Below are 15520 nucleotides of genomic sequence, written 5' to 3'. Positions count from 1 at the left end.
CGCCTAACCGATAGGTCAAAACTGATCATTAGTAGGCACGACCATCGGTTAAAAATCAACGCATGCTCAGAATCAAGTCGACGCATGCTTGGAAGCATGAACTTCGTTTTTTTCAGCACGTCGTTGTGTTTTACGTCACCGCGTTCTGACACGATCGGTTATTTAACCGATGGTGTGTAGGCACGACGGACCATCAGTCAGCTTCATCGGTTAACCGATGACAACGGTCCTTCAGACGGTTCTCATCGGATGGACTGATCGTGTACGAGGCTTTACAGAGATCAATGGCAAATTGGACAAACAAACACATAAATGCCGACGTGGTTTTCATTTCACCAATCTGACCCAAAGATTTAATTGATAGAATGCTAAAAACATACAAGCACAGGTCCACTTTATTATTTCTGATGAAAGCCGACATTTGTTTTGCTGGTATCGACCTTGTGCCCGCTGCATCTTTGCCAACGCAAGATCCCGCGGCTGGCGGAAAAACCGATAATTAGGGCTGAAATTGTTGGTTCCCGCATCCATAAATAACTGCAGATTTTGGAAATAAGAGGATCAGTTTGGTACGAGGCTCAGGCTGTGTGATTAGAGAGGGGACGGACAGTGATGAGAGTCATCTATTCCGGTACTCTGAACCTGCGCTCTACAATAACGCGTTTTGTCTTTTCAGCGATAATTACCAGCTTTGCAAATGAAAGGCGGTCAAGTGTTCCCCACTACTCTACAAAACCTCCAACTTGGCAGAGGAGTCGGATAAGCTCTTTCCTCGGTTTATAAATACATTCTCCCATGAAATCCCTTCATCTCCCATCTCAGAAGGTTGCTTGACTTTTTAACCAGAATTGCTGACTGCCAATCACATTTTAAATATTAAAAGTCTGGTTTGCCGTTTGGTAAGGCGGACCTTGCCTTATAAGTCAACATTGTATTATTTAACAATAATCAGGACTTTTTTTCAGGTGAAACTTGGGGGAACTCAGTTCCATCACCTCTGGCTCAGACCCTCTGGTGCCTGCTCACCACAATCACTTGTAAAGTCCGGTTTCTGTGTTTACAAGTCACAAGTCACAGCTCTGCACTCTGTATGTAATGCAATCCTGGTATTTAAAGGGGTTGTAAAAGGTCCTTGTTCTTTCACCTTAAAGCGGTTCTCCACCCTAAAGTGAAGTCCCGCTGATCGGAACCCTCCCCCCCTCCGGTGTCACATTTGACACCTTTCTAAAGACACTTCCGGCCCGGCATTCACGGGCAAAAGACGGGCATTGCGTCAGATCCCATCGCCCCCCCCGTTGTGTGCTGGGAACACTCGGCTCCCAGCACACCGCGGGAGCCAATCGGCGGGCGCAGCGCGACTCGCGAATGCGCCGTAGGGAACCGTGCAGTGAAGCCGGAGCGCTTCACTTCCTGGTTCCCTCACCGTGAATGGAGGGGGGAGCAGCAGGGTGATGAGCGATCGCTCGTCCTCTGCTGTGGACGCCGCTGGACTCCAGGACAGCCAAGTGTCCTAATATTAAAAGTCAGCAGCTGCAGTATTTGTAGCTGCTGGCTTTTAATATTTTTTTTACAGGGAACATCCGCTTTAATGCATTCTATGCATTTACCACTTAACCCCCTGACCAAAATGCAGCTTAAGGCCCAGGCCAGGTTTTGTGATTCGGCACTGCGTCGCTTTAACAGACAATTGCGCGGTCGTGCGACGTGGCTCCCAAACAAAATTAACGTCCTTTTTTCCCCACAAATAGAGCTTTCTTTTGGTGGTATTTGATCACCTCTGCGGTTTTTAGTTTTTGCGCTATAAACAAAAATAGAGCGTCAATTTTATAAAAAAAAAAAAAATCGCACTAAGCGTTTATCGATTGGTTTGCGCAAAATGTATAGCGTTTACAAAATAGGGGATAGTTTTATTGCATTTTTATAAAAAAAATATTTTTTTACTACTAATGGCGGCAATCACCGATTTTTATCATAGTACAGGGTCCCGGTACAGGGTCACAGTACAGGGTCGCTATAGTACAGGGTCGCAGCACAGGGTCGCAGCACAGGGTCGCAGCACAGGGTCGCAGCACAGGGTCGCAGCACAGGGTCACAGTACAGGGTCACAGTACAGGGTCACAGTACAGGGATCATAGCACAAGGTCATAGTACAGGGTCACAGTACAGGGTCACAGTACAGGGTCATAGTAAAGGGTCATAGTACAAGGTCATAGTACAGGGATCATAGTACAGGGTCACAGTACAGGGTTCATAGTACAAGGTCATAGTACAGGGTCACAGTACAGTGTCATAGTACAGGGTCATAGTACAGGGTCATAGTACAGGGTTACAGTACAGGGTCACAGTACAGGGTCACAGTACAGGGATCATAGTACAGGGTCATAGTACAGGGTCACAGTACAGGGTCACAGTACAGGGATCATAGTACAGGGTCATAGTACAGGGTCACAGTACAGGGTCACAGTACAGGGATCATAGTACAAGGTCATAGTACAGGGATCATAGTACAGGGATCATAGTACAAGGTCATAGTACAGGGTCACAGTACAGGGTCACAGTACAGGGTCACAGTACAGGGTCACAGTACAGGGATCATAGTACAGGGTCATAGTACAGGGTCACAGTACAGGGTCACAGTACAGGGATCATAGTACAAGGTCATAGTACAGGGATCATAGTACAGGGATCATAGTACAAGGTCATAGTACAGGGTCACAGTACAGGGTCATAGTACAAGGTCACAGTACAGGGTCACAGTACAGGGTCACAGTACAGGGTCACAGTACAGGGTCATAGTACAGGGTCATAGTACAGGGATCATAGTACAGGGTCATAGTACAGGGTCACAGTACAGGGTCACAGTACAGGGTCACAAGGTCATAGTACAGGGTCATAGTACAGGGATCATAGTACAGGGATCATAGTACAGGGTCACAGCACAGGGTCACAGCACAGGGTCACAAGGTCACAGTACAGGGTCATAGTACAGGGATCATAGTACAGGGTCACAGTACAGGGTCATAGTACAGGGATCATAGTACAGGGTCACAGTACAGGGTCACAGTACAGTGTCATAGTACAGGGTCATAGTACAGGGTCACAGTACAAGGTCACAGTACAGGGTCACAGTACAGGGTCACAGTACAGGGTCACAGTACAGGGTCATAGTACAGGGTCACAGTACAAGGTCACAGTACAGGGTCACAGTAAAGGGTCATAGTACAGGGTTCATAGTACAAGGTCATAGTACAGGGTCATAGTACAAGGTCACAGTACAAGGTCACAGTACAGGGATCATAGTACAGGGTCATAGTACAGGGATCATAGTACAAGGTCATAGTACATGGTCATAGTACATGGTCATAGTACAGGGTCACAGTACAGGGATCATAGTACAGGGTCACAGTACAGGGATCATAGTACAGGGTCATAGTACAGGGTCATAGTACAGGGTCATAGTACAGGGATCATAGTACAGGGATCATAGTACAAGGTCATAGTACATGGTCATAGTACAGGGATCATAGTACAGGGTCACAGTACAGGGTCACAGTACATGGTCATAGTACAGGGTCATAGTACAGGGTCATAGTACATGGTCATAGTACAGGGATCATAGTACAGGGATCATAGTACAAGGTCATAGTACATGGTCATAGTACATGGTCATAGTACAGGGTCACAGTACAGGGATCATAGTACAGGGTCACAGTACAGGGATCATAGTACAGGGTCATAGTACAGGGTCATAGTACAGGGTCATAGTACAGGGATCATAGTACAGGGATCATAGTACAAGGTCATAGTACATGGTCATAGTACAGGGATCATAGTACAGGGTCACAGTACAGGGTCACAGTACATGGTCATAGTACAGGGTCATAGTACAGGGTCATAGTACATGGTCATAGTACAGGGATCATAGTACAAGGTCATAGTACAGGGTCACAGTACAGGGTCACAGTACAAGGTCACAGTACAGGGTCATAGTACAGGGTCATAGTACATGGTCATAGTACAGGGATCATAGTACAAGGTCATAGTACAGGGTCACAGTACAGGGTCACAGTACAGGGTCATAGTACAGGGTCTTGGCTGCAGTACATGAAGACGGAAGGATTTGTTTCCTGAGATGTCTCAATTTCTTTTACAGCAACGTTGCCTCTTTTGAAGTATCTGTCTCCTAATTCCCTTACGATTCCAAAGTACAAGGCCGGGAGGAAATCGCTGACAGGTGCAGGGCGAGAAACTAGAGAGCAAAAGCCATCCATTTATCAGATGAATGACAAGTGCACCTTCCCTCTGAGAACTGACAACATCTGTTCCATAGTCAGGTGTGTGAATGTATGGGGGGGGGGGGGGGGGGGAAGGCTACTGAAAAAGTAAAATGCCGCGTACACACGTTCGGAAATTCCAACAACAAAACCGTGGATTTTTTTTCCCGAAAGGAATGTTGGCTCAAACTTGTCTTGCATACACACGGTCACACAAATGTTGTCGGAAATTGCGAACGTCGAGAACGCGGTGACGTACAACACTACGACGAGCCGAGAAAAATTAAGTTCAATGATTCTGAGCATGCGTCGACCTGGTTCCGAGCATGCGTATGATTTTTGGGCCGTCGGAATTGCATACAGACGATCGGAAATTTCCGACAAGAACTTTTGGTGTCGGAAAAAATTGAGAACCAGCTCTCAAATTTTTCTTGTCGGAAATTCCGACAGCAAATGTCCGATGGAGGCTACACTCACGGTCGGAAATTCCATCAAAAATCTCACATCGAACATTTGTTGTCGGAATTTCCGATCGTGTGTACGCGGGATTAGAGCCAAATATCCACACAACATTTTCCTAGCTTTAGATAGAGAAAGACTAAAACTGCCATTGAGTTTCTATTGTTGTCATAGTCCCCCCCCCCCACTGTGATCATCCCACACTTCATGTCTGTGACACCAGGATCAGAAATAAGTGTAACGGGTGACGACGATCAGTGACATCCCCCCTACAGTAAGAATCACTCCTTTAGGGCACACTTAACCCCTTAGCGCCCCCCCTAGTGGTTAACCCCTTCACTGCCATTGTCATTTCCATTGTAATCGGTGCATTTTTACAGCACTTTTCGCTGTGAAAATGACAATGGTCCCAAAAATGTGTCAAAAGTGTCCGTCATAATGTTGCAGTCATAAAAAAAAAAAAAAAATCGCAGATCGCCGCCATTACTAGTAAAAAAAATATATATATATATTAATAAAAATGCCATAAAACTATCCCCTATTTTGTAAACGCTATAAATTTTGCGCAAACCAATCAATAAACGCTTATTGCGATTTTTTTACCAAAAAAAATAAGAAGAATACGTATCGACCTAAACTGAGGAAAAATAAAGTTTTTTTATATATTTTTTTGGGGATATATACCGTATTTATCGACGTATACCGCTCACTTTTTTGCCCTGAAAATCAGGGCAAAACTGTGGGTGCGCGATATACGCCGATACCCGCGCCGAGTTTGAACCACTGCGGCGGCATATACCAAGCGCAGTACACTCAAGTATAGTCGGGCAGGCTCGGCTGCTCTCGCGGTCACATCCTGGACGTACAGGAAGCACAGGACGTGACCGCAAGAGGAGCCGACCCTGTCCGACTATACCCGAGTGTACTGCGCTCGGTATATGCCGGCGCAGTGGTTCAAACTCAGCGCGGGAAGCGGGGAGGACACCACGATGGCCGCAGAAGGACGCCGGACCTGACGAGGAGGACACCACCGAAGCCTGCAGACGGACGCTGGACCCGACAAGGCCACCGATGGACGCCGCGCAAGACACCAAAACTGTAAGTACTAAAATGTTTTTTTTTACAGGAATGCAGGTCCACATTAGGGGTGCGCGCTATACGCCGGAGCGCGCAATACCCCGATAAATACGGTATATTATGGCAAAAAGTAAAAAATATAGATTTTTTTTCAAAATTGTCGCTCTATTTTTGTTTATAGCACAAAAAATAAAAACCGCAGAGGTGATCAAATACCACCAAAAGAAATCTCTATTTGTGGGAAAAAAAGGACGCCAATTTTGTTTGGGAGCCACGTCCCACGACCGCGCAATTGTCAGTTAAAGCAACGCAGTGCCAAATCGCAAAAAAGGGGCCAGGTTCTTTACCTGCATATTGGTCCGGGTCTTAAGTGGTTAAGCCTTTCTCATTTAGCATTTATTATGGAAACGGTCGATATAATAAAATGACTCAGCTCGTTAATGTGGACTGCGGCGGTAAAAGAAAGCATGTTTGTAAAGAATTTATTTATTTTATGTTTACAAAAATTCCTTCAGAGTGAACAACAGGAAGACGTAATCTCAGTGACCCGGACACACGAGGTCTCACTACGTGATCGGGCGGAGGGATCGTTCCCTTGTTGTGCGATTCATGTTTATATTCCCCCCTAATGATGTCTCTGAATTTCAGTAACAAAATAATCCTTACTATGGAAAATAAGCATGACTGTGCCGCTTTGTTATTTTTTAATAATGTTTAGTGGTGTCAACCCCCCCCCCCCCAACATTGCACAACAAGCTGGTGACTATTCGTTGCATTCCGGCCGGAGGATTTACATTTCCTGTGGTTGAAGTGGGACGCAGAGAATAAATAAATACAGGTTATGGAAGAATGAGCAATCACATAAAACATGTCTATGTAATAAACATATTAAAAATAGCAACTCTGCGATGGTTCAACCACATTAACCACCTAGGTTACCAATCCTAGGTGGTGGGACTCTCCTTTGATTGGGCCAATGGGGCACTTTAAAAGGATTCTATATAACAGTAGGTAATCAACAACGTGTGATTTTTCTTTAAATGCAGTTTAACCACTTAAGACCCGGACCTTTAGGCGGGTAAAGGACCCGGCCAGTTTTTGCGATTCGGCACTGCATCGCTTTAAATGGACAATTGCGCGGTCGTGCGACGTGGCTCCCAAACAAAATCGGCGTCCTTTTTTCCACAAATAGAGCTTTCTTTTGGTGGTATTTGATCACCTCTGTGGTTTTTATTTTTTGCGCTATAAACAAAAATAGAGCGACAATTTTGAAAAAAAATGCAATATTTTTTGCTATAATAAATATCCCCCAAAAAGATATAAAACATTTTTTTCCCCTCAGTTTAGGCCGATACGTATTCTTCTACATATTTTTGGTAAAAAAAAAATCGCAATAAGCGTTTATCGATTGGTTTGCACAAAATTTATAGTGTTTACAAAATAGGAGATAGTTTTATTGCATTTTTATTATTATTTTTTTTTTTTTTACTACTAATGGCGGCGTTCAGCGATTTTTTTCGTGACTGCGACATTATGGCGGACACTTCGCACAATTTTGACACATTTTTGGGACCATTGCCATTTTCACAGCAAAAAATGCTATATAAATGCATTGTTTACTGTGAAAATGACAATTGCAGTTTGGGAGTTAACCACAAGGGGGCGCTGAAGGTGTTAAGTGTGACCTCATATGTTTTTTCTAACTGTAGGGGGGCGGGGCTGGATGTGTGACGTCATTGATAGTGTTTCCCTATATCAGGAAACAGACGATCAATGACAGCGACACAGTGAAGAACGGGGAAGGTGTGTTTACACACAGCTCTCCCCGTTCTTCAGCTCCGGGGACCGGTCGCGGGAATCCGGCGGCGATCGGGTCCCGCGGCCGCGGTCACGGAGCTTCGGACCGCGACCCACGGCTGGGAACTTAAAGAGGACTTTTTTTGAGCGTGTGTATGCTGCATTTGTATGAATACTTTGGAAAGATATTTGTTGTTCATCAATGGAAACATCTTCAATGAGGAGGATAGCCAAGGAGGAGACGAGGGGCAGGCAGAACAAAGGCAGAGAGGCCTCATTTTGTTTTCTTGTAGCAGAGCAATAGAAATACATTCAGCACTCCATTCAAGATGAGAACTTACCCTACAGAAGGCGGTGGCCAGTGGAAGTAGTTGAGCTGCTATATTATATTCCTCAGAGTTGGAGCAATCCTGAAAAACACATAAAAACAGTGAGAATCTGAGAATGCAGCCTACCCATCCCCAGTGACTTCAATGGGAATACAGCTTATTAAAGGGGTTGTAAACCCTCAAGGTTTGCATTCTATGCATTAAGGTGAAAAATCTCCTGTGCTGCAGCCCCCCCCCCCAAAGCCCCCCTTTTACTTTTACCTGAACCCAATCTTTCCAGTGACGGAAACGAGCTGCGGTCCACCAAATCCAATGACACGGGAGACAGGGGGGGTGGGGGGGGGGGACCCGAATCCTGCTGTCTGTATCAATGGACACAGCAGCAGGACTCGGGGAGCGCACTTGCACGAGTGCCCCCAGGGTAAGCGCTTCTCCGTAGGGGCACTCGATAAGAGGAGAAGTTAGGAGTGCCACAGAGGGTTCTCTTGCACAGAGCAGGTAACTAGGACATGTTTGTTATTTAAAAAAACAAAAACCTTTATAACCCCTTTAACTGACTAGAGAGCAGTGACATCACTAAGACTGCAGCCTATCCATGCACTACAGACCAGTGACATACCTGAGAATGCAGCCTATCCATTCACTAGAGACCGGTGACATCACTGAGAATGCAGCCTATCAATTAACTAGAGACCAGTGACATCACTGAGAATGCAGCCTATCCATTCACTAGGGACCAGTGACATCACTGAGAATGCAGCCTATCCATTCACTAGAGACCGGTGACATCACTGAGAATGCAGCCTATCCATTCACTAGAGACCAGTGACATCACTGAGAATGCAGCCTATCCATTCACTAGAGACCAGTGACATCACTGAGAATGCAGCCTATCCATTCACTAGAGACCTGTGACATCACTGAGAATGCAGCCTATCCATTCACTACAGACTGATGACATCACTAAGACTGCAGCCTATCCATTCACTACAGACTGATGACATCACTAAGACTGCAGCCTATCCATTCACTACAGACTGATGACATCACTAAGACTGCAGCCTATTCATGCACTACAGATCAGTGACATCACTGAGAATGCAGCCTATCCATTTACTAGAGACCAGTGACATCACTGAGAATGCAGCCTATCCATTCACTAGAGACCGGTGACATCACTGAGAATGCAGCCTATCAATTAACTAGAGACCAGTGACATCACTGAGAATGCAGCCTATCCATTCACTAGAGACCGGTGACATCACTGAGAATGCAGCCTATCCATTCACTAGAGACCAGTGACATCCCTGAGAATGCAGCCTATCCATTCACTAGAGACCGGTGACATCACTGAGAATGCAGCCTATCCATTCACTAGGGACCAGTGACATCACTGAGAATGCAGCCTATCCATTCATTACAAACCGGTGACATCACTGAGAATGTGACCCCATTCATTCCCCAGTGACTTAAATGAGAATGCAGCTTATTAATTCATCAGAGACCAGTGACATCACTGAGAATGTGGTCTATCCATTCACTAAAAAGACATCACTAAGAATGCATTCTATTTACTACAGACCGGTGACCTCACTCAGAATGTGGTGACATCACTGAGAATGCAGCCTATCCATTCAATATAGAGTGATGACATAAAGCCTATCCATTCACTTGAGAACGGTGACATCACTGGCAAGATAGGTAGATGGGGGTGTGTCCTGACAAAATGGGTAACTCGGCAGAAAATAAATCGAACTTCATCACTTCCGCTTTCTTTAAACCATCAGTAATTGCCGATTTGGACACAACTCCGGCTACCGAATACAGTCCGGGGTACAGGAAGATTTTGCTGTTTTCACAGCACAGCAGCTAACGAGGACAAAGTTGTCGCCGCTTTGGAAGGCGGCCTTTTTCTTGGTTAGTTTCGGAGCGGAGTAACAATCTCATAATATCCTTCACCGGACTGTATTCGGTTGTCGGTGTCCAAACAGCAATTCGTCCAAATCAGCAATTCCTGATGGTTTAACTGGTTGCCGACCAGCCGCCGTCGTTTTACGGTGGCAGGTCGGCTCCCTTGCGCGAGAGCACGTAGCTATACGTCGGCTCTAGCGCAGGCCACTATCGCGCAGGCCCGGTCCTGTCAGGGAGAGAAATGCTGATCTTCTGTTCATACAATGTATGAACAGAAGAAGATCAGTCATTTCCCCTACAGTTAGAACACACCCAGGGAACATACTTAACCCCTTCCCCGCCCCCTAGTGTTAACCCCTTCACTGCCAGTGGCATTTTTATAGTAATCCAATGCATTTGTATAGCACTGATCGCTATAAAAAAGGTCCTAAAAATCTGTCAAAAGTGTCCGAAGTGTCCGCCATAATGTTGCAGTACCGAAAAAAAAAAAAACGCTGATCGCCGACATTACTAGTAAAAAAAAAAATATTACTAAAAATGCCATAAAACGACCCCCTATTTTGTAGACGCTATAACTTTTGCGCAAACCAAACGCTTATTGCGATTTTTTTTACGAAAAATATGTACAAGAATACGTATCGGCAAAAAATGAAAAAAAGGAAAAGGAAAAAAAATGATTTTTTTTATATATATATTTGGGGAATATTTTTTTTTTTATTTATAGCAAAAAGTTAAAAATATAATTTTTTTTTCAAAATTGTCGCTCTATTTTTGTTTATAGCGCAAAACCTAAAAACCGCACAGGTGATCAAATACCACCAAAAGAAAGCTCTATTTGTGGGGAAAAAAGGACGCCAATTTTGTTTGGGAGCCAAGTCGCACAACCGCGCAATTGTCAGTTAAAGTGTCGCAGTGCAGAATCGCAAAAAAGTGCTCTGGTCTTAGACCAGTAATACGGTCCAGGGGGTTAAGTGGTTAAATAAAACAGAAGTGATGTGGGTTGCTTATTCTGCCGGGTTCGACATTTTAACAGAACAGGGGCAACTTTCTCAGCAGGGAAGCCTCTTCGGTGGATATTAGGGGTAGAATCCGTTTAATGAGACTTTAAAGCAGCACATAAAATAGTCTTCAGAGAACATTTAGCCGTGAAGTGGAGATGGTCTGTCTAAATACTCGGGAGAAAATTTTAAACCTGTAAACAGCTTTTATGAGTTTTCCACTGTGACATGCTGAATCCATTATTTAACTTCGAGCTTAACATGTTCCAAAAAAAAAAAAAGAAGAAGGATGGAGGTCAACGTTACAAAATATAATTTTACGTGAAAAATTCCTTAGAGAAGGAAAATATTATTAGTGGATGCCGCAATGACCTTGGAAGACACGCAGCCCGGAATTACATAAGATGCAAAAAAAAGTTCATTGGAAAAATGAAATATTCCCGGCAGGATACAAGTTGTAACGAATTGTAATAATTACCCCCTAGGTGCACCCTTCTCCTGCTGGTGACATATGGATATACTCGAGTCCAGCAGGACCCGTTGTCCTGCTGGAAGGTGAACCTCCGCCCCGGTCTCAAGTCTTTTGCAGACTCTAAGGCCGCGTGCACACGATCGGTCCATCCAATATGAACGGTCCGAAGGATCTTTGTCATAGGTTAACCGATGAACCTGACTGATGGTCAGTCGCGCCTACACACCATTGGTTAAAAAAACGATCGTGTCAGAACGCGGTGACGTAAAACACAACGACGTGCTGAAAAAAACGAAGTTCAATGCTTCCGAGCATGCGTCGACTTGATTCTGAGCATGCCTGGATTTTTAACCGATGCTTTTGCATACTAACCATCGGTTTTGACCTATCGGTTAGGCGTCCATCGGTTCAATTTTCTAAGCAAGTTCTCATTTTTTTGACCGAAGGTTAAAGAACCTATGGGGCCTACACACGATCGGTTTGGACTGATGAAAACGGTCCTTCAGACCGTTCTCCTCTGGCGATCCTATCGTGTGTACGTGGCCTTAGGCCGCGTACACGCGATAGGTTAACCAGAGGACAACGGTCTGAAGGACCCCTGTCATAGGTTATCCTATGACGCCGACTGATGGTCCGTCGCGCCTACACACCATAGGTTAAAAAACCGATCGTGTCAGAACGCGGTGACATAAAACACAACGACGTGCTGAAAAAAACGAAGTTCAATGCTTCCAAGCATGCATCGACTGGATTCTGAGCATGCGTGGATTTTTAACCGATGGACGTGCCTACTAACGATCATTTTTTTCCCATCGGTTAGGAATCCATCGGTTAATTTTAAAGCAAGTTGGCTTTTTTTTTAACCGAGGGTTAAATAACCTATGGGGCCCACACACGATCGGTTTGGACCGATGAAAACGGTCCTTCAGACCATTGTCCTCTGGTTAACCTATCGTGTGTAAAAATTAAAATTGTGACAGCGCTAAAAGCTGAAAATTGGCCCGAGCAGGTGGGGGTTAAAAGTGCCCGGTAGGCGAGTGGTTAATGGAAGGTCTAGCACCTCTTTTGTATGTTCCAACAATAAAGTTTGGCATAAGTTCTGACCCTTCTCTCCAACGAAAAAGCTGCAGTTGGGCGTAACAAGAACAGGGGATTTTTTATTTTTTTGGGGTCAACAATTAAAAAAAAAATTACACGTGTGAATCCGGGACTAAAACCGGAGAACACATTTTACATTTGTTATTAATCTCCGCACTGCCATTGCACATGGTGTTTGTATCCGGCTTGTTTGGTGACAAAGCGCAGTGACTATTGTTCCCAGATTGATGTAAAAAAATTAATAAAATGACAGAACAACCCCCCCCCCCCCCCCCCGCCCTGTGTCAGCACATCTGACATTTCTTAAATCTGGGATGCCAGGCGTGCCTGCGAGGAGCGTCATGAGGCCTTCCATCATAAACCGCGACAGCGTGCGTCTATAATGGAGAGCAGAGGGAATGTTTGGGATGCCAAGGTCCTCGCGCACTTCTCTTCTCACATCGCTCTCCAGCGACCCCGATCCAAGAAATAACCTATACCAGCTGCGATACCCGCCCGCCAACAGCATTCCGTGACCCCCCCGCCCGCAAACAGCATTCTGTGACCCCCCCGCCCGCCAACAGCATTCCGTGACCCCCCGGCCCGCCAACAGCATTCCGTGACCCCCCCCGCCCGCAACATTCCGTGACGCCCCCCGCCCGCCAACAACATTCAGTGACGCCCCCCGCCCGCCAACAACATTACGTGACCCCCAGCCCGCCAACAACATTCCGTGACCCCCCCGCCCACCAACAACATTCCGTGAACCCCCCCCCCCCGCCCGCCTAGAGTTGTACAGTATTATGTGGAGCGCTCTGCAGTTGTACAGTATTATGTGGAGCGCTCTGCAGTTGTACAGTATTATGTGGAGTGCTCTGCAGTTGTACAGTATTATGTGGAGCGCTCTGCAGTTGTACAGCGTTATGCAGAGCACTCTGCAGTTGTACAGTATTATGTGGAGCGCTCTGCAGTTGTACAGCGTTATGCAGAGCACTCTGCAGTTGTACAGTATTATGTGGAGCGCTCTGCAGTTGTACAGTATTATGTGGAGCGCTCTGCAGTTGTACAGTATTATGTGGAGCGCTCTGCAGTTGTACAGTATTATGCGGAGCACTCTGCTGCTGTACAGTATTATGTGGAGCGCTCTACAATTGTACAGTATTACGCAGAGTGCTCTGCAGTTGTACAGTATTACGCGGAGCGCTCTGCAGTTGTACAGATGTATTACATTATCCAGGACCCTGTGCAGTTGGCAGACATTGTCTCCTCTCGGGGAGAAGGAATTCTGTATATAAGGGATACAAACATTCTTTACATTCACGGCCACAACAGCAGCGCAGACACAGACAGCGGCAGACGGCGAGAGCTCTGCATTGAATTAGGTGTGTATGATGCGCGGGACACGGCAGCGGCTGCTCCTGATTAGCGAGCTATTTGTAGCATGGAAGGTAGAATCCATCAACGTACCGCAAAGCCATCGCTCGTGGCGATTGTCACATCCAGACTTCTCTTCTACATAATGACCCCCCCGCCATATTGTGACACCAGATGATTGGGGGGGGGGGGGGGGGTTAACATTCCAATGACAGAAGTTATTTTCAGGCTTCATCATACATATGAAATGTCTATTTAAAGGGAAAGATGCTTCAATACCGGGCACTTTTACCCCCTTCCTGCCAGGCCAATTTTCAGTGCTGTCACACTTCGAATGACAATTGCGCGGTCGTGCTACACTGTACACATGAGCTTTGTATCATTTTTTTCAGACAGATAGAGATTTCTTTTGGTGGCATTTAGGGCCAGATTCACAAACGAGATACGACGGCGTATCTACTGATACGCCGACGTATCTCTGTTTCTAACTATGCGACTGATTCATAGAATCAGTTACGCATAGATATCCCTAAGATCCGACAGGTGTAATTGAATTACACTGTCGGATCTTAAGGATGCAATTCTAGGCCGGCCACTAGGTGGCGAGGCCATTGCGGCCGGCGTAGAATATGCAAATGAAGACTTACGGCGATCCCCGAACGTCCCGAACGGCCCGTCGATCTAAATCTACGTCGTTTCCGTTGAGTTACGCCGCGTAAAACTAGGGCTGAGCTGAGTCTTAAGCCATGGTAAGTATGGCCGTCGTTCCCGCGTCAAAATTTAAACATCAACGTTGTTTGCGTAAGACGTCCGTGAATGGTGCTGGACGCCATTTACGTTAACGTCTAAGCAAATGACGTCGGTGCGACGTCAGTTAGCGCAATGCACGTCGGGTAATTTACCCGACGGAGCATGCGCAGTACGTCCGGCGTGGGAGCGCGCCTAATTTAAATGGGACTCGCCCCATTCGATTGGGCCCGCCTTGCGCCGGACGGATTTAAGTTACAGCGCTGCAAATTTCCAGGTAAGTGCTTTGTAGATCGGGCACTTAGGCAGAAAATTTGCAGCGGTGTAACTTAAATCGGAAAAGTTAAGTTGCGCCCGGGCTACGTGAATCTGGCCCTTAATCACCAGTTTTTTTTTTTTTTTCTTTTTTTGCTAAACAAACTTTTTCGTTCAGCCACTTGGATCGCTTTTTGGGAAAGAGAACAAAAAAAATACAGCGGGGTTTGAGCCGATAGCTGCAGCCATAAACCACTTCAAAGCCGCAATGTATATATATATATATATATGAATTGTGGTCTTCAAGTGGTTAACAAGGGTGACAACACTTCCTAAAGCAGATCTAACACCAACTAAAACAAGAGGACTCGGAATCTGGTGCAGCTGTGCATGGGAGCCAATCAGCTTCAGCTTGTTCAATTGAACTTTGACAATAAAAGCTGGAACCCGATTGGTTACTATGCACAGCTGCACCAGATTCCGTGTGCTCCAGTTTTAGTAAATCCACCCCTTTATCTTTAGATGGAGTGGCTACATTAACTTTAATTTCTCTGGCCTTTCCCCTTTTTTTTATCACCTGTTAATCCTGCCATGGTGTCCCACGATTCTGGATGGTGTTAGGGGCAACTGTGGGGGATGGAGCTTCTGAATTGGGGGCTGGGGGTCTATGCAAGAGGCTGGGGGCTTTCCAGGGGCACTGTAGTTGACTAGAATTCACAAAAAGGACAGGGGGGGGGGGCACTGTGAGAC

General features: G+C 45.8%; 1 protein-coding gene across 4 annotated transcripts in view; it reads right to left on the bottom strand.

Annotated features, from left to right (window-relative positions):
• Positions 1-15520, bottom strand: part of SBF2 (SET binding factor 2) — a 420356-nt gene that overhangs the window by 123690 nt on the left and 281146 nt on the right. For all 4 annotated transcript variants that reach the window (XM_040327974.1, XM_040327975.1, XM_040327976.1 and 1 more), the window contains exon 17: positions 7949-8017. In XM_040327974.1, coding sequence (XP_040183908.1) covers positions 7949-8017 — 69 coding nt within the window. The remainder of the gene's footprint in view (positions 1-7948; positions 8018-15520) is intronic.

This window comes from Rana temporaria, chromosome 11 (genome assembly GCF_905171775.1).
Source record: "Rana temporaria chromosome 11, aRanTem1.1, whole genome shotgun sequence".
Lineage (NCBI taxonomy): Eukaryota > Metazoa > Chordata > Amphibia > Anura > Ranidae > Rana > Rana temporaria.
The sequence above is the reverse complement of the archived record's forward strand: the minus strand, read 5'-3'. Positions and strand labels throughout refer to the sequence as shown.